Source organism: Meriones unguiculatus, chromosome 11 (genome assembly GCF_030254825.1).
Source record: "Meriones unguiculatus strain TT.TT164.6M chromosome 11, Bangor_MerUng_6.1, whole genome shotgun sequence".
Lineage (NCBI taxonomy): Eukaryota > Metazoa > Chordata > Mammalia > Rodentia > Muridae > Meriones > Meriones unguiculatus.
The window spans coordinates 81689581-81710303 of record NC_083359.1 but is presented as its reverse complement, the minus strand read 5'-3'; the positions used below and the strand labels follow the sequence as shown (position 1 = coordinate 81710303).

Genomic DNA, 20723 nt, shown 5'->3' with positions numbered 1-20723 from the left:
ATAGTCAATTAGGTATCATCAGGAGTGGCTGCATTGTCTTCTTCTGTGGCCTGGTAATGCTGCTTCCCCCTCAGGGGGAGGTAATTAAAGAGCAGGCCAATCATGAAATTAAAGAGCATGTCAGAGTCAGTCCCTGTTCCTATTACTATGGAACCCACTTGGATACTGAACTGCCATGGGCTACATCTGTGCAGGGATCTTAGGTTATCTCCATGCATGGTCCTTGGTTGGAGTATCAGTCTCAGGAAAGACCCCTGTGCTCAGATTTTTGGTTCTTTTGCTCTCCTTGTGGAGTTCCTGCCCTCTCCAGATCTTACTGTTTCCCACTTCTTTCCTAAGATTCCCTGCACTCTGCTCAAAGGTTGCCCATAAGTCTCAGCATCTGCATTGATAGTCTACAGGGCAGAGCCTTTCAGAGGTCCTCTGTGTCAGGCTCCTGACTTGTTCCCTCCTTTCTCCTTCTTCTGATGTCCATCCTCTTTGCCTTTCTTACGTCACCCAGACATTCCCTGGAAAAGACTATCTTTTATATGTGTAAAATTTATTTTTTTTTCTGGAGCGAGGGATCGAACCTAGGGCCTCATGCATGCTATGTAGCTACTTTGCTATTAAGTTATATCACAGACCTCACTCTCCTACCTCCTCTTGCTTTTAAAAGCTACTGTTATTTTGAAATAGAGCTTAATAAGAAAACTTCAAACAGATGTTCTTTAATAATTTATTTTATTTTATGTGCATTGGTGTGAGGGTTTCAAATCCCTTAGAACTGGAGTTACAAACAGTTGTGAGCTGCCATGGGGATACTGGGAATTGAACCCAGGTCCTTTGGAAAAGCAGACAGTGCTCTTAACCACTGAACCATGTCTCCAGCCACTTCAAACAGATTTTTAACTATTGGAAAAATACAAAATGGTAGGTGAGAGTTCTCACTTCTGTTTTAAGATGGAAACATCTTATTTATATAATTGCTTTAATGTGTAGGTTTTCTTTTTTTTTTTTTTTTTTTTTTAGTATTGTAATCAAGGAATCTTTGGTATGCATTTTGCTCTGAAATTTGTAAATCATTACCTACTCTCATAATGAGCAATGTATGCTTACCCTGTCTGCTCTTCTTAGTCTGATTCATTTAGTACTCATTTACCAAGTGCCTACCACAGTCGGAGGCAACAGAGAGACAAAAGCGAGAGGTGGTCATGGCTCACTTGAAGGTGGCAAACAAGAAGGGCTTCCAGGAAACCATTTTAATTAATCAACTGGCACAGTGGAAGTTCAGCGAACCAAATAGTTAATAGGGTAAAAAGGAGAAGAAACAGTCATCCTGATCTCTTCTCACAAATTGGAATGAAGACTGAAAACTGAAGTAAGGTTGCAACTCAAGTTTTAAATGCAGAATGACAGCTCTGTCAGACATGTAGTTTCTAGATAACAGTTTTTGCACATTTGCTGGTGGGTTACATAGATGCTTATTAAAAATACAACTTGCTTGCAAGTGCTATAGAGATTTAAGGAGTGAAAATCTAAGTAGGATCTTGGAAAATGTGCTGGGAAGCAGATTCTTGTATAATACTGATAGTCAAAATGGTTTGCCATCTGCTTTAGTAAAGATCCAAGAGAAGAAAGTTAGTCATGATGTGAGAGGCAATCATACCACTTTCCAGGGAGAGCTTTTTTTTTTTAAATTGAGTCTTTGTTAATTTTATATCATTCACCCCAACCTCACTTATCTTCCCATACCTCTGCTCTTGCAGCCCCCCTCACCAAAATACAAAACGAAACAAAACAGAGCTAGCCATGAAAGCTACAGTTTGTCACACACTATAAACTTTTGTCCCCACATCTCTATTTGCAAATGTGCATTGCAGTGAGTCATTGGTGTATTTCAAGGCCCCTGGCTTGTGCTACACTGTGGGTACTGGATCTTCACTGGGGCCCCTCTTGGATATTCTGTTGTTGCCCTGTGTCATGAAGATCCTACAGCTTGGGTTCTGAAAGCCAGGCACCTTCACATATTTCAGCAGTTCATAAAAGGGGAGACCAACTGAAAGTTCTAGATCTGGATTTGGATGGTAGCTGTGTTGTTCAGCCCTCCAGCTCTTCTCTGCCCACATCACCAGGGCCAGCTCTCCCACACTGCCCTCAATGTTAGTTTGGTAATGGGCAGGGCCAGCTCCCCAGGGAGAGCTTTAAGAGGGAATAAAACTTGAACTGAGGATGAAAACACCCCATAAGATGAAGAGTGAGAGAGGAAACAACAAAGAACTTCAAAATGATAGACTTTGTCCTGGAACTAGAATCTACACTTATCTAAGTCTTTGAGTGATAGATAATCTGCATTTCTGAACCCACATAGAAAAAAAAAGTTGAATAAAAAAATGCAGGGCTGGAGCGATAGTTCAGCTCAGAAGTGCACGGGCTGCTCCTCTAGAGGACCTGAATTTAGTTCCCTGACCTACATGGTGACACTAACAAACATCTATAACTCCAGTTTCTGGGGATCCATCCTCCTCTTCTGCCCTCTACAGGTACTGCATGCATGTGGTGCATAGGCATACATGGAGGCAAGACACTGATACACATAAAATAAAAAATAACTCCTTTTTATATACATTTTTTTTGTAATTTGGCTTTATTACAAAAGGATTTCTCCTCTGTTCTATATCACAATGATTTCTCCTTCCAAAAGAGTTAAACATCTGAAGAAACTAGAACTGACTCTCTTGAATGGGAAAAAAAAATACATTGTATTAAAGCAAAACAACAAGAGGAAACAGAATGGGAGCCTACCACAGAGGGCCTCTGAAAGACTCTACCCAGCAGTTTATCAAAGCAGATGCTGAGACTCATAACCAAACTTTGGGCAGAGTGCAGAGAATCTTAGGAAAGAACAGGGAGATAGTAAGCCCTGGAGAGGACAAGAGCTCCACAAGGAGAGCAACAGAACCAAAATATCTGGGCCGAGGGATCTTTTCTGAGACTGATACTCCAACCAAGGACCATGCATGGAGATAACCTAGAACCCCTGCACAGATGTAACCCATGGCAGCCCAGTCTCCAAATGGGCTCTCTAGTAGAGGATCTGACATGAATTCAGTGGCTGGCTCTTTGAACACCTTCCCCTGAGGTAGTCAGCATCCTTGCCAGGCCACAGAGGAGGACAGTGCAGCCAGTTCTGATGAGACCTGATAGCTAGGATCAAATGGAAGGGGAGGAGGACCTCCCCTATCAGTGGTCTTGGAGAAGGGCTTAGGAAGAGATGAGAAAGAGGGGGTGGGATTAGGGGGGTAGGAGGTAGGGGCTACAGTTGGGATACAAAGTGAATAAACTGTAATTAATGTTTAAAAATTTTAAAAAGAAGCAAGAAAAAAACCAAACCAAACCATGAAACTGGACTGAAAAGATTGCTCAGTGGTTTAGAGCATTCTTCCAGAGGACCCAGGTTCAATTCCCAGCACTCATGTGGTGCCACAAAAATCATTTGTAACTCCAGTTTCAGAGGATCAGATATTTTCTTCTGGCTTTCACTGATACCATGCACTCATGTGGTACACATATTTAGATGCAGAACAAACACTCATAAAATAAAATAAAGCTACAAAAAGTTTAAAAAAGAAACATGAAACGTTAACCAGAATTTAGGAATGCAAATAGGCCTCATTACTAGATGCAATTAAAATAGTTAACTTACTGAGGTAGGCTTTATAATTGAGGATGAGAACCCACATAGTCTCTTAGGTACAAAGCTGCCCATTCTTAGATATTACTGTTTCTTTTAATATTAATGTAATTGTGACATTTTCTATTTTTAGGTAATTTTTAAGTCATGTCAATGAAAATGTAGTGTCATAAAGGAATAAAATGGGAATAATATAAGTTAATATGATATAAAAATCAATTGCCTGTTTCAAAACCCGTATTCTAGGTTACAAGAATGGCTGACTCTAATGTAGTTTTCATGTATATATAGTGCCTCTTTTAGCATTCAGAAAAACTGAACTGTTTTTTTAATGGATAAGTTTTTTTTAATGGATAAGTGAGGTTTTGATATTGTAGGTAATCCTTTATGCAAGTTAATTAGTAAGATCATTTCAGTAGTTTCAACGCCTGCTTTCCAGTTGTGGTGCCTCAATTAATAAGGTATAAGTATTTACTTAAATGATCAAACGATTAATATTAGTTTTGACATATGTAATCTTTGAGGATCTACATTAAAAGGAGAGAGAGAGAGAGAGAGAGAGAGAGAGAGAGAGAATACCACACTGATGTCAGAAATCTGTGCTCATGACTCCAGTGAGCCCATCTAGGTTTTGCAGTGCACCAGTATCCCACATGTTTGTGTGTATATGTGTATTTGTACATGGAGACCAGGGACGTTGAGTTTTTCAATCCTCTAACCTTATTTTTGGGGGGCCATGTTCTCTCACACAGCCTAGAACTGATTAGATGACTAAACTGTCTGGACAGTGAGTCTCTAAGATATACCTTTCTGTCCCATCAGCACTAGGCAGAGGGTACCCAGTTTTTACATGGGCACAAGGGTCCAAACTCAAGTCTTCATGTTGCACAGCCATCACTTTACTAACTGAACCATCTCTCCAGTACACAGATTTTTTTAAGTTATCTAAAATAAAATCTAAAGAAACTTTTATTTTGAATTATATCTTCTTGTAGACAGAAAATGGTTTGTAGTGATATTTTGAACTGAGCAAGTTTGTTTGTGAAAAGACCACAATGAAGTCTTCAGATTTGTTGATTTTTCTGGGCAATGTGGGACACAATGGTCATCTAAGCACTTGGGAAGCTGAGGAAAAATTGTGAGTGAAAGATCAGCCCAAGCGATGTAACAGCTTTGACTTTAAGGAGGAAAATGTTGGCTGATTCATAAGTCTAACCAACTGCCCTGACCTGACACCAGAGGTAAATGCAAGAGGTTACCAAAGCCCCATCTGACTTATAATTCACTAGAGGAATCCCCACAACTCAAAGAAAGTTGTAATGGTCACAGGTAGAAGTTTTCACATGTAAAGGATACAGAATAAAGCTAGCCAAGAGAAGTATATAAAGACCACACCTAGGAGAAGCGCTACTCAGGGCATCATGTCTTCTCCCACTGGAATCGTGGGCATTTATTTTCAGACATCAATGTGGAACAATATACATGGACTACTGTTTGCTGAGGAGGCCAACCCAATATGCTGAGATGAGTTTTTATTGGGATCCAATCACATGCAACCAGTGTTCTCCTGCACATAGCCTCTGCACAGCCACCATTGCTTCAGTCTCATAGACTTTGTTTTGAGTCCACACAGCTATCCTCAGTGCCTATTACAACTTTCATTTAGTATCTACCTCCCTCTATAACTACATGACTCCAAGCCTTCATCCTCAGTTACATTATGGCCAAGGCCTCCCATGATATTGTATGAACTTAATGATCGCTTCTGAACATAGAGTGAAAAAGGCTAGTTCTTTTTTTCTCTACCACCAACTTGCATTTTTTAAATAGTTAAAAAAAAGCATACAAGGGCAAACTAAAGCAGTGGTTCATAAAATTGAGATTATGCAGATGAAGTAAGATGAAATATCTCTTTATTACCTACTGGATTCAATTAAAATGTTTTATTTCAGATCACCTTTTCATACTCTGTATCCTCTCAGTGTCTTCTTTTATGAATTCCCTTCTTAGCCAATTAGAATCAGATCATCTAATTCTACCACTGTGGAGCCTCTGCACAGCCACCATGGTTGTCTGTGTCACAGACTCAGTTTTTTTTTTTTTTTATCAGTTACATTTTATTAACTCTGTATCCCAGCCGTGTCCCGGTCCCTCATTCCCTCCCAGTCCCTCCCTCCCTCCCTCCCTCATCTCCACCGTGCCCCTTTCCAAGTCCACTGATGGGGGGGACCTCCTCCCCATTCATCTGATCCTGTTTTATCAGGTATCTTCAGGACTGGCTGCAAAGCCCTCCTCTGTGGCCTAACAGGACTGCTCCTCCCTTCGGGGGTGGGGAGACCAAAGAGCCAGTCATCGAGTTCCTGTTAGAAATAGTCCCTGTTCCCCTCACTTTGGGAAACCAATTGGTTACTGAGCTACCACAGGCTACATCTGAGTGGAGGTTCTAGGTTATATCCATACATGGTCCTTGGTTGAATGTCAGTCTCAGAAAAGACCCTGTGCCCAGATATATTTGGTCCTTGTGGAGCTCCTATCCTCTCCCCATCAGACTAACTCTCCTTCTTTCTTATGATTCCCTGTACTCTGCCAAAGGTTTGGTCATGAGTCTTTGCTTTGAAAACACTGCTAGTTAGAGTCTTTCAGATGCGCTCAGTAGACTCCTGTCATACGTTCAATGCACATCCCATCTGTCTTTCTAAATGAGGATTGATCATCTTACACCATGTCCTCCCTCTTGATTATCTTTTTTAGGTGTATAGATTTCATTATGTTTATCATATCTTATAGGTCTATATAAGTGAGTATATCCCATGTTTGTCTTTCTCCTTCTGGGATATTTCACTCAGAATGATCTTTTCTAGATCCCACCATTTGCCTGCAAATTTCATGATTTCCTCCTTTTTGATTGCTGAGTAGTATTCCATTGTATAAAAATACCACAATTTCTGTACCCATTCCACCGTTGATGGACATCTGGGTTGTTTCCAGGTTCTGGCTATTACAAATAGAGCTGCTATAAACATGGTTGAGCAAGTGTCCTTTTTGTGTACTTGAACAAACTTTGGGTATATACCTAGCAGTGGTATAGCTGGGTCTGGAGGAAGCACTATTCCTATTTGTCTTAGAAAGCGCCAGATAGCTTTCCAGAGTGGTTGTACCAGTTTACATTCCCACCAGCAGTGGAGCAGGGTTCCCCTTTCTCCACAACCTCTCCAGCATGTGTTATCGCTTGAGTTTTTCATCTTGGCCATTCTGATGGGTGTAAGGTGATATCTCAGGGTCGTTTTGATTTGCATTTCCCTGATGGCTAATGAGGATGAGCATTTCTTTAAGTGTTTTTCTGCCATTCGATATTCCTCTGTCGAGAATTCTCTGTTTAGCTCTGTTCCCCATTTTTTAATTGGATTACTTGGATTGCTGCTTTTCAGCTTCTTTAGTTCTTTGTATATACTGGATATTAGTCCTCTGTCAGATAAAGGGTTAGTGAAGATTCTTTCCCAATCTGTAGGCAGTCGTTTTGTTTTGATGACGGTATCCTTTGCTTTACAGAAACTTTTCAGTTTCATGAGGTCCCATTTATTGATTGTTGCTCTTAGAGCCTGTGCTGTTGGTGTTCTGTTCAGGAAGTTGACAGACTCAGTTTTGAGGCCATGTTGCTATCTTCAGTGCCTATTAGAACCTGTCTGTATCTCATGGGAAAGGCCGCTATGCCACTTCCATACTTTAGAAACCACCTTTTCTATTGAACTTTTACAGTTAACATTGTCCATATGAATTATGTGTTTGTTATCTCTGCCGCTTAGAAACCATACAGAATCTTTCCTACATTTTTATTTCCTTAAATACTAATGCAATGCCTCACATTAACACATTAAATAAAATAGTAAATGGTAAGTTCTCATAGGGACATGTGTAACTAGTAGTATATTATTCAAATATATAAATTGAAGCAATTTATAAAATCATCTAAGTCATAATTTAGAAGTTTTTATATAATGATAAGAAAGAAAAGTGGATTTTTTGGTTTATTGACGACATTTTGCAAACAAAATGGTCACAGAAGCTTTAAAACATTAAAGTATGTCATCCCACCTATATTCCCTGATGTTAATGTTCATCCTACAAATCTTTGTGTTTTTACTCAGAGACGCAAAGACACTTCATTTAAAGTATTAGCCTCTCCTTTCTTCCCGTTTCATTTCTATATAATACATTTCACTAACCAGCCACTGCTACATATTTATTTAGTGCCTTTACCCTTTCTTTGAAAATGTATTCTTCAACATAAACATATATAGAGAGAGATGGTAGATCCATAGATAGGCAGATTGATATAGATTGAACAGCTAACAGCTATGTGCTTTGTACCTCAAATAGGTCTGATTCTTAGAAAGTGCTAAGAAGTGTTTGTTGTATACACAAACTATTTGTATAGCAAAATGAAATCTTATTATATATACATTTGACTTTTTGTTACCCAGTTTAAGGTATAACTGAGGTTGAAGAGTTTTCATAAAGAAGAAGCTAGAATGATTGGAGGAGTGATAAAAAGCTTTTAAAAAGTTCTGAAAACTGTTCATCCTATGATGAGTAGTCCATGTATGTTTTAGATTCTGTAAAGCAATGATTAATTTAAATTGGGCATATTCATCAAATTGTGCTTTATCAGAGAGAAAATCATAGATTTTTTTTGCAAAAAGCTACATGTTATTTTTATTCTTTACATAATGCATATAGAACTAATTTTATTTTTTATTTTTATTAATTACTGTTTATCCCCCCCCCCCCCGTAGCTCCCTCCTTTTCCGCTCCCAATCCTACCTTCTCTTCCCCTTCTTCACCCATGCCCCTCCCCTAGTCCACTGATTGGGGAGGTCTTCCTCTCCTTCCTTCTGATCCTAGTCTATCAGGTCTCATCAGGACTGGCTGCATTGTCTTCCTCTGTAGCCTGGTAAGGCTGCTTCCCCCTCAGGGGGAGGTGATCAAAGAGCAGGCCAATCAGTTCATGTTAGAGATAGTCCCTGTTCCTATTACAATGGAACCCACTTGGACTCTGATATAGCCCATGGCATTTCAGTGTCCATATTGAACTATTTTTAAACTTTTATTATTTCAAGAGTTTAAAGGAACAATTTGATAAATAATAATTTAATAATATAAGGAATAATATATAGGAATATTTTTAACTTAAAATATAAGAGCAGGAAGCTCAGCTTTTGTTCTTTATTCTAAAAGAACTATTTTTCCTCTTGATAGAGACTCAACATCACCTTGTGTCTCATTTGAATATTGACTTTGAAATAGTGAATTCAAGGCAGCCCAGAGAATGAATGCAAAGCTAAGTACATCTTTAGTGTATTTGTGATATGTATCTTGAGTGTAAAAGTAATCCCAGATGTTTGTTAGCTTTGTCGGTCTCTGCAGTGTCCAGATCTGCAGAGCTGTAGTCACAATGAGGCGTTTGTTGTACTCCCATGCTTTCATTCCCATCTTGGCACTTGGCACCCATCATCAATTTGGCCTGGTCTGTAAGTCCACTTCCTTCTCACCTTTCTATCCCTCTACTTTAGTTCTTTCTATTATTATTTTTATGTTTAGAGGCAGGGTTCCATAATCTAGTTCTGGCTGCCCTACTACTCAATATGTAGACCAGGCCTACCTCTTTTCCCCAAGTGCTGGGATTAAAGGTGTGTGTCACTTCACCTTTAGTTCTGTCTGACTTTACTTCTTATAGTTGCCACATTCTCCCAAGAGATTTTCTAATTTGCTGGCAGAATATAGACAGACAGACAGACAGACAGATAGATCCTCTATGTCAGGCTTGATTCAGCAATGTTAGGAAGCCTACATATGTGTTTCTAGCAAGCAACTTATTCATAATATGATTGTTTAATTTTATCTTTTGCCTTTATATACCTGACTTATGTTAAAACTCCTGTTCATAGTCAAGAGATAAAAATTGGCAATGATTTAGCATTTTTGCTATTGTTTGTTGCTCATGATTTCAGAAGTATATTTGAAGCTAGAATATACTTTAAATGTTCTCATTTCATCTCTGGCTCTTTAGATTTTTGGCAAACATCAAGGCAGATAAATGAGACCCACCACTGCAAACCCATCTGCTTTCAGGGACATATAAGGAGACCAGTTTGTGATGTTTTACCATCCAACATCAAACTGAAGGAAGTTCCCTGTAGAGTAAGAATAGAAGACACATTCTGAGGTCAAAACTTTTTTAGTTCTGAATCATTTATCTTCCTACTGATTGTGGCTAGCGATGGTTCACACTGGCATTTTTAAGATCTCTGACAGATTGGAATGATGCCTATAAAGTTGGATTGATATTGTGGTAGATATGAAGTGACAGCACAGCTTATCCTTTAGGGGTGACAATAGGAACTAATAAGAAAAGGTACTGTCATGGTGTTAGGAATATGAGAAACTAAGGTGTAGACAGGTGTTTCATACATCTGATAAGGCCATGTGTGGAAATAGTCATCCTCACCATAATGCCTTTTAAGTTCTTGGCAGCTCAGAAATTGTTTCGTTAAAAAATAATAGGATGTGGCTCTTCCACGGCTGCCTTCCTAATGCTTCTTGACATTTGAGTGCTATATTCTTTTTTGTCTACAAGAAAAAAGTAAGTAGTGATTCTTTTGTGGTAGGAATTATGAGAATTGCAAGCATACCAGTGATAGAGGTGGCACTAGATATGTATCTCATGCACTGTTCTTGACTGGAAACTTGAATTTGAATGCAATTTCAGAGAAAACAAATTCTTTGGATTATTTTTAAACTGATATTCAAGAAGCTACATGGTTGGACTATGAATTTTATATCCAAGATATTGTTACCTTTTCTGAGGATAGATTTAGTTTTAAGACTTAAAAGTTTAAAAAGAGAGAGAGAGAGAGAGAAATTGAAAGACACCACGTAAATATACAGTGATGCTGCTCGTGTAATTTCTAGGGATGATGAGTCTGCTGACTTTCCTCATAAATATCCTGTGGGCCATTGGGCATGTGTTTGTCCCTGAAGTTGCCCATCCACGAAGGTTATTGTTTTGTTCATCATCTTTTCAAGTAGTTTATAAGTGAAAACTGTCACCGCATGAAAAGAGAAACCCTTCATCAGTAAAAACCTGGGAAGTGAATATTTCAGTCTGTGTGGTTATCAGGTTTTCATACTCAGAGTCGCATATGCTAAACAAGCGTTCTACCACTGATATGCAGATCCTTAGCTCTATAATATAACTTTTTACATATTAGCATTCTACTTTCCCTTTTCCAGACCTCTCCCAAATCTTCATTATGTTAGAAAATTTATTTCCTTGTCACATATCAATTTTCTGTGTATCTATTTCTTTTACTCAAGCTATTTAAAATATTAGAGTTCCATGTTTATTCAGCTTCAGTGTTCCATTCCTGTAAGCCATCAGAATGTCCTCTGTACTACCTTATCAAATGTGTGGTAGCAAATTTGGAACTTGTCATTTTGCTTCCTTTCTTTCGCTACATGATACAAGATCTAATTACCACCCAGCAGGAAGTAGCAGCTGAAATGAAAAAGGCAGCAAGAGAAGGTCCTGACTTATGAGGCAGATCAGCTGCCTGCTCCTTGTGCACTTCCCAGCTACAAACAGAAGGAACCAGCATCATTAAAGCAGCTCCCATTTTAAACATCTTTCCCTTTCTGATATGAGGCAGAAAGGGGATTTGTTCAATCTTGGAGGAAGCAAGACATTAAACAATACATTTAATGTGCAATTAGAACTGTTTGATGATTCTCTGAATTGTGCAAAGGATTTTCATCATTAAAATCACTCAAAGTATGCATCCTGTTTTCTTGTCATTTAAATAGAAATAAAACAAACATTTTCAGGATTAAAATAAGATTAAGATAATAATAAAGCATTTTTAATAAGGTTCAGAATTTTACACATTTTTGAGCTTTTGTTTTCCAACTCCCTTTAAAAAAAAAAAACACTTCTTAAATTTATGTTTAAAACGTTAACTACCATATTGTCAGTTGTAGGATTCTTATTTGTGGAACAGATTAGTTTTGTAATTGGCCTAATATATGTCTGTGTGTATGAAGGGAGGTGTAATATTCTTTAAAAGACTGTGAATAATGTATCATTTACCATATTGTTCATGATTTAAAAATAGAAAACACGTTATTTACCAGATGTAAAGAAATATGTGCTTCATTATTATTTGAAGTACACATTATTATGGCATGTCTAGAGGGAGAATATTTAAACAAACCTGAAAGTGCAGCTACGCATGGTAATACATTCTTATAATCTCAGAACTCAGGAGACAGAGGCAGGAGAATCAAGTCCAGTTCTAGCCTTGACTATGTAAGAGCCTGTCTTTAAAAATAACTAAAAAAAAAAAAAAAAAAAAACAAACAAAAAAAAAACCAACTACCAAACCAAACCTAAAAATGAATATATATTCTTTGATGTAGCTGTTGAACTTTTATGATTTTATCCTTGAAGACACACACACACACACACACACACACACACACACATACACACACAAACACACACTCATATGCAGTAGGAGGCTGAAGAGCTGGCTCATGGTTAAAAGAGTTGCTTTTTTAGAGGACCTGAGTTCAGTTCACAATATTCGTGTTTTATGGCTCACAACCTTCTGTAACTCCAATTTCAGGAGCCTCACTGCCTTCTTCTACCTTCTGTGGACACTCTCATACACGTGATATAATTTCACAGAACTATATATATAAATAAAACAATAAATTAGAAATCTTTATAGCAACAAAAATAGGTACAAAAGTGTTCTTTGTGAAATAGAGAAATGTACTAGGATAATATTAAAGAAATTATAGTGTACCTAAAAATAGACATATTTTCTTTTAAATCCTGATTCTAAGAGAACAGTGTATAATTATATGTGTTGGTAAGGGACAGTCTGTAACTGATCTTAGTAAGGGAAAGAAACATACAGTTTGTCTCTGGAAATGTGTGTGCACAATTTTTTTATATCTCTATTTCTCATATAACACACACAACACAAAGATACTCTTAGGCAGACATGAAAGAACATATTGGTTATGGTACCTCGGGAAAGTAATGCAGCTGTGTTAGAAGGAGAGAGTTTTCTATTACATTATTATTCTGTGGGGGCACACATATGTGTTATGTATGTATCTGAGGGGTATGTGCATGCATGTGGAGCCTAGAGGACTTGAAATAGTTGGTTCTTTCCTATCAGCATATGGGTCCTGGGGATCAAACTCAAGTCATCAGTCATCAGATTTGGTTGCAAGTGCCTTTACTTACTGAGTCATCTTCCTGACTCTTCCTTGGGACTTTTTTTTTGGGGGGGGGAAGGCTAGTTTTTTAGGTATACTTTTATATACTTGGTATATATAAATGTATATATGTGTTTGTGTTATTTTACATAATTGAAAAGAAAGCTTTACATGAATATTGAACTCATTATTTTTTTAGGACTCTGCACAGGAGAGTGTGATTACTCGAGATATTCATCGTACATTTCCTGCACACGATTACTTCAAGGACACTGGAGGAGATGGTCAGGAATCTCTCTACAAGATCTGCAAGGTAGGGCTGTGTTCTCACTTTTCTAATTTGATGTTCAGGGATGTTTTTTAGGAACCTATCATAGGATTGTTATATTTTGTTAGTCCCCATGTTTTATTTGCACTGTATTCTCTGCTTACACATACCTCACCAGTTCCTCTACAGTAAGTCTGATGAGTGACCTTTCTGTTTCCTCTTCTCCTGAAGGCACAACACAACACCATTTTGGCTCACCACTAGCAGGAAAAGAACAGAAGGTCCTCTCAGATGAGATAATGGAGAATTGTCTTTACTTGTTGACTGATGATAGGCAAACCTGAGAACTGATATGGGCCATTTGTTGAGTTCTGGGAAGTTCCTACATCTTTTGTGTAGGAACAAAAGCTGCTGTGTTTTTTGTTTGTTTCTTTGTTTATTTTGTTTTGTTTGCTTTATTATTATTATTATTTACAAGTTATTCACTTTGTATCCCAGCTGTATCTTCCTCCCTCATCTCCTCTTCTATTCCACTCTCCTAGTCCACTGATAGGAGAGGTCCTCCACCTCTTCTACTATCTGACCCTAGCCTATCAGGTCTCATCAAGACAGACTGCATCCTCTTTCTCTGGAGCCTAGTAAAGCCACCTCACCAGGGGGAGGTGATCAAAGAGCAGGCAACCAAGTTCATGCCAGAGACTGCCCCTGCACCTCTTACTAGGGAACCCATATCGAGAATGAGCTGCCCATGGGTAACATCTGAGCAGAGGTCTAGGTCCTCTCCATGCCACTATTTGTTGATTCATCACTCTCTGCAGGCCTCAATGGGCCCAGATTTTTTTCTCCGTTGGTCTCCCTGTGGATCTCCTGTCCCATCCAGATCTTTCTATATCTCCCTTCTCCCATAAGATTCCCTGCCCAAAATTTGGCTATGAGTCTCAGCATCTGCTTCAATACCTTGGTGGATAGTCTTTCATAGACCCTCTGTGGAAGGCTCTTATCCTGTTCCCTGTCTTCTCCTACTTCAGATGTCTATCCTGTTTGCCCTACTGAATGAGTATTAAGGCTCTTCCCTAGGGTCCTCCTTGTTGTTTAGCTTTTTTAGGACTATAGATTTTAGTATGTTTATCCTATATTATATATATAATATCCACTTATAAGTGAGTTTATATCATGTGTGTCTTTCTGCTTGTGGGATAGCTCACTCAGGATGATCTTTTCCAGTTCCATCCATTTGTGTGCAAATTCCATGATTTTCCTTGTTTTTATTTGCTGAGTAGTATGTATGTAGTAGTAGTAGTATGTGTAAATGTACCACAATTTCTGTATCCACTTATCTGTTGAGGGACATCTAGGTTGTTTCCAGATTCTGCCTATTAGAAATAAAGCCTCTATGAACGTAGTTGAGCAAATGTCCTTGTTGGATGGTAGAGCATCTTTAGGGTATATTTCCGGGAGTGGTATAGCTGGATCTTGAAGTAACACTATTCCTAATCTTCTACAAAAGTGCCAGATTGATTTCCAAAGTGGTTGTACAAGTTTACATTCCCACCAGCAATGGAGGAGGGTTCCCCTTTTCCCACATCCTCTCCAGCATGTGTTGTCACTTGAGTTTTGGATCTTAGCCATTCTGATCAGTGTAAGATGGAATCTGTGTCATTTTAATTTGCATTTCTTTGATGACTAAGGACGTTGAGCATTTCTTTGTTTTTCCACAATTCAATATTCCTCTGTTGAGAATTCTCTATTTAGCTCTGTACCCCATTTTTTAATTGATTACTTGGTTTGTTGGTGTTCAACTTCTTGAGTTCTTTATATATTATGGATATTAGCCCTCTGTCAGATGTAGGGTTGGTAAAGATCTTTTCTCCTCTTCAGCTCACTCCCTCCCCTCTCCTGACTGTTTTAGAATATTATCTACCGACCAGAAAGAGGGCTGTGGATAGGTGGTAGGGTTCCTGTATAGCACAAACAGGGCTCTGGCATTGATCTTGAGTGCTAAATTAAATCATATAAACTAAGTAAGTAAACAAAAATAAAGTATTTATACTTTAAATAAAGTCTTTATAATAAAGTCTTTTAAATTTAGACTTTAAATAAAGTCTTTCTATTTGAACCAGAAATATGTAAATAATTTAAAATATAAGTGTTGTATACTAATCTACACAAAATCTAGTTTAAATTTTTTATATTTAAAAGCTATATAGTTTAAAATTATCAAAAATGTAGTATATTCATCATATATATATATAAAGGTAAAAGAAATAGTGGCAGTTTTTTTCTACCAGTTTAAAAATTCTATAAGCAAATTAGTTCCTGGTTCATATGAAACACGTAGGAAATTTTATAAAGTTTCTAAGTTGATTTAGAAGAATTTAGTTTATGATGTATGGATTAGCATGTCCCCCTAGCCCTTGGTATATCTTCCGGTAGTTAGTGGCTTTCCCTCACTTTTTTCCTGCTGATACTACTTTTTTTCATATGACTAAAACATATGGTTCAATATTCTTTCATTTCTGTCTTACTATTTGTATCCATTGTAGTAAAATTAGTATTTGCTTCATTAGATAATATTAAAAAAGAGAAATGTCTAAAAAATAGCTGAGCACAAAGATACAGGTTCATTCATGAGCGTGTGTAAATTCTTGGATCTTTTCTTTTTGTGATATAATCCACCTCTGATCCTTTACAGAATGGTCATTAATGCATTTATATGTACATTACCTAGTCATCTTAGACACTGTGTGTATTTTTCTAGTGGTCTGTCAAGCTACTAGATGAAGAATGTTGCAAAATATGGATATAAAATACTTACTAAGGGGTAGCACAGATTTTACTAAATTTTTAATATATGGAAAACAAAATCAAATTCAAAGGATTAAACAAAAGTTTTTAAATAATTTAATCTTATTATATTTATATATAATTTTACAGTATGTTGTGTGGTATAAGTTAGAACTTATATACAAAATGTATATATATGAGAAAATATTGTAGAACTTACAAGTTGTTAGAGCTCTATTGCGTGGACCACTTGGTTTGTGACTAACCAAGTGGTTAGTGGTGTCTTCTCTGTGACTCACTGTTATGTAGTCTGGGCTTGTCAGGAAGCCTTAGTTGGTGGCATAATATAAAATAGTTTTACATAACTATAATATATATGGTATGTAGTATTTTCATAACTAGTATATTACTAAATATTCTTTTCAAGCTTCTTTCTCCACTTCTCTTGTTTTTTAAAAATGAATTTGTTACTCTGTAAGTGTGGGTGTGGAGCAGGATATGTATGTACATATAAAGGTCAGGGGAACACTCCCAGGAATGAGCCTCAGGGACCAAACTCAGATTGTCAGGCTGCTTGTCAGCAGGTGTGCTTGCTTACCTGGTTGAATCTGCTGCTTCCTTGAAAATTTTTTTTCTGTATTTTTGTATTTTGTATTTTTAAATTTATCTTTTATTAATGACAATTTATTCGCTTTGTATCTCAGCTGTAGCTTTGTATCTCTCATCTCCTCCCAATCCTACTCTTCCACTTTCTTCTCCTCCCATGCCTCTTTCCAAGTCTACTGATTGGAGAGGTCCTCCTCCCCTTCCATCTGACCCTAGCCTATCAGATCTCATCAGGACTGGCTGCATTGTCTTCCTCTGTGGCCTGGTAAGACTGCCTACCCCCCCCCCCAGAGGAAGGTGATCAAAGAGCCAGCCACTGATTTCATGTCTGAGACAGCCCCTGTTCCCCTTACTAGGAAACCCACTTGGATACTGAGCTGCCATCAGGTACTTCTGTGTAGGAGTTCTAGGTTATCTCCATGAATGGTCCTTGATTGGAGTATCAGTCTCAGAAAAGACCCCTGGGCCCAGACTGTTTTGGTTCCGTTGCTCTCCTTATAGAGCTCCTGTCCCCTCTAGGTCTCTCTAGCTCCCCTCCGTCTTTCAACAGATTCCCTGCACTCTGCCCAAAGTTTAGCTATGAGTCTCAGCATCCTCTTTGATAATAGCCAATATCTGGAAACAACCCAGATGTCCCTCAGCTGAGTAATGGATACAGAAATTGTGGTACATTTACACAATGGAATACTACTCAGCAATTAAAAACAAGGAAATCATGAAATTCGCAGGTAAATGTTGGGAACTAGAAAAGATCATCCTAAGTGAGGTATCCCAGAAGCAGAAGGACACACATGGTATATACTCACTTATAAGTGGATATTAGACATATAATATAATATACACATATTAAATCTGTACATCTAAAGAAGCTAAGCAAGAAGGAGGACCCTGGGTAAGATGCTCAATCCTCATTCAGAAAGGTAGACAGGATAGACATTGACAGAAGGAAGAAACAGGGAATAGGACAGGAGCCTTCCACAGAGGGCCTCTGAAATAATCTACCTAGCAGGGTATGGAAGTGCATGTTGAATTGCTTCTTGAATCCAGTGGAAGTCATAGTCCTTTCATTTTATAACTCATCCTCTATCTGTAAAAGCTGTGTAAGCTAAAGTTTCCTGGGTGTAGTTTATCTGCTTTAGTTTTTTGTTTGTTTGTTTTTGTTTTGTTTACTGATAGGATAATATTCAACAATATACCTTTGGGTTTTTTGGTGTATATCTTGCATAGAACTGAATAAACATTAATGATTCTTTGTTCTTAATGAGGTGCTTTTTGTTATAATTTGTACATAGAGTAATTTCACTTCACCTGTATACATCCTTCTTTTTTTTTTTTTTTTTTGCCTTATTTAGCTTTCCACCACATCTATTTCAGTGGTAAATGAAATAGTGGTGGTTCAAATTTTGGTATTGCTTCTGACTTTAAAAGAAAATTATTTACCACTTAGACTGGTTCATCTTAGACATATAAGCCACAGAGTTGTAGACCTTTTACAAAAACACACTGTTTTCCATATATTAATATTATAGTACTTTCACATTTGCATGGTGTTTGCATACACATTACCTCATTTCTTTGTAATCATTCTTCATTAGTAGATATTTTCAATAGTATAATATGCTGAGCCTTAAAATTGGGCAGACACAACTAGGAACATTTTGATTATGTAAACTTAGAAACCAGCTCCAGGTTCAAGGATATTGTAGCCTGACCTTGTAGTTGAGAAGTTTTCTGTGGCTCCAGTGAACCAGGAACTGCTCTGAATCTTCAGATTAGAGGAGACTGTGAACCACTTGCTGTCACATTTTAATGGGCCTGTCAGTTCCAGTTTCACTTCTAACATCTTTTTCATAGTAGGAAGGAATTGAAATAATTCAAAACTTTATCTGTTGTCATAAATTTGTTTGGAGAGAATTGTGATGAGTGTTAATAGTAGAACCTAGAGACTTCTGCAAATAAAAATGTTTGTTTCTCCCCACCCCTGTGATCTATTCAATATCATATTTTCAGAATATCTTTGAGGTGATAGCGGCTGAATTGTTGAACCAAGTAGTTATTTTCCAATTACATATGATACAAATATGTTTTAAGTTGTGAGGCAACTTGGTATAGTTTAAGCACTGGACATAAAGAGTCCTAGGTCTGGTGTTGAGTCTCCCATAAAGCAATGGTGTGTCTCAGACTGGAAAAGAGCAGGTTAAAAGTTCAGAAAAACTCTTTTGGGTTTACTCCCAAAAGACTCTTCTTCTTATAATTTGCTGTGATTCTAATTGTTGTTTACATTTTATTCTTTCAAAGTATGACAGATAAATGTAGAACTTAACAGTTATGTCCTATGTTAGTTATTAGCTCTAAGTATCAAAGGTTCACTGTAGTGTGTTGACTTTGCCTGGATTTCTTTGTCATGTTTGTGTCTGTAGCACCACTTGGAGTTTTTATAGACTAACTCATATATGTATATATCTTTATAAGGCCTAAGTTCAGTCCATCAAAATAATCAAGTCAGTTAAAACATTACTCACAACAGTATAGATTGAAATGACTTTTGGCATTTAATTTAATTTGTGCACACTGATTTTTCTAATGTTTTGATTAGCACTAGTGCTTTCTGAAAAAAGAGGCTACTGCTGTGAATTTAATGAGAGAAATTGATTTTATTATTATAGAGAGAATCAATATTCCAGCTCACGTGGGATAATAATCTGGTAGTATAATGTCTTGTGGAAAAACAAAAATAAATATGCCCTCTATTATATTAAGCACTTCACATGAACACACTATTGAATTTATTTTAAAGGCTAGAGCTTTTAAGGAATTGGTTTGGGCATTAATGAAAAATAGTTTTGAAAATGCAAACAGTATCTATTTATGAATGAGGTGTAAGATTATTAACATTGTTTTCTAGACTTGGAGAAAACAATATATTAATTTTTATATATACATTACATTTATATTAATAACAATATTAATATAATTATATTACAATATATTGTATAATAATAATTAATGATATATTAATTTATATATAAATTATATTTTGTATAATATTTCCAATATATATAAATATATATTTATGGCTGAGAATGAATTACTTTTCTCCAAGTTAACAACAATTTTAATAGAATATTCTAGCTATTTTACTACTTACAATTAAATTTTCTTCTTTGCGGTGTCTGAATTAACTTTAATTCAAATGAAAGTATTTATGAAACAGATGACAGTCTACTTTGTGTAGCTTCATGTCTTAAGGTTGTAAAGTTCCCAGCAGAAACAAAGGGAGAGGATTCATTTTTTTTATCCGAGTTTTCAGTCCACGGTCAATTGGTTCTATTTCTGTAAGCCTGAGATAAGGCAGCACACAGTGACTTCGCATACTTGGTAGAGCAGAGCAGCTTGCTTAGTTGCAGACTGGGTGAGAAAAGACAGGCACGAAGTGTTCAGAGCAAGATATAGGATGAAGGACATGCTTGTAGTGAGCTACTCCTTTTGTAATGCTGTGCATCCTAAGGTTTCCATTGCTGCCAGCTGAGGACTAAGTGTTGAACATGTAAGTCTGTGGGGAACACTTCATGCTCAAACTACCCCACCACATTTACTCGAGCAACCCCTCAGAGTCTCATTTTTGAGCCAACCAGATTCAAAGACATGAGAGCTCCTTGGTTTGGAGGGAGATGTTCTTGGATCAAAGTGGACTCAAAGAATTTAATTCAGAACAGAATGTGACTGCACTAGGGTTCACAGCTTGTACCCAAGCCAGATTCAACCACACATCCTCAATAAGCCAATAAAGAGTAAAATTAATAGTGGCAAGCAGATAGAGGAGATTTTTTTCTTGTGGTTACATTGGGAAGAAAGACACAGAGATCCAGCAAACCTCCCAAGTCTATCTTGATCGTTGATGGTCTTGAAGTGAAATTAAAGTTAAATTCAGGACCAAACATCTAACCAGTCCTGATTAAGATGTGGTTCCATCACCGCTTACCTAGATATCCTTGTTTGAGCTTTAGTTTCATCATATAAACTGGTCTATTAGGTTTTTAGGACTGTGTGTAATCTTTTTCCAGGAGACAGGTTCTTGCTCTGGCTGGAACCTTTTCATTCTCCCAG

At 37.3% G+C, this 20723-nt stretch overlaps 1 protein-coding gene across 5 annotated transcripts in view; it reads left to right on the top strand.

The window, feature by feature from the left end:
- Positions 1 to 20723, top strand: part of Rabgap1l (RAB GTPase activating protein 1 like) — a 626983-nt gene that overhangs the window by 356801 nt on the left and 249459 nt on the right. For all 5 annotated transcript variants that reach the window (XM_060364541.1, XM_060364539.1, XM_060364540.1 and 2 more), the window contains one exon: positions 13158 to 13271. In XM_060364541.1, the coding sequence (XP_060220524.1) occupies positions 13158 to 13271 (114 nt within the window). The remainder of the gene's footprint in view (positions 1 to 13157; positions 13272 to 20723) is intronic.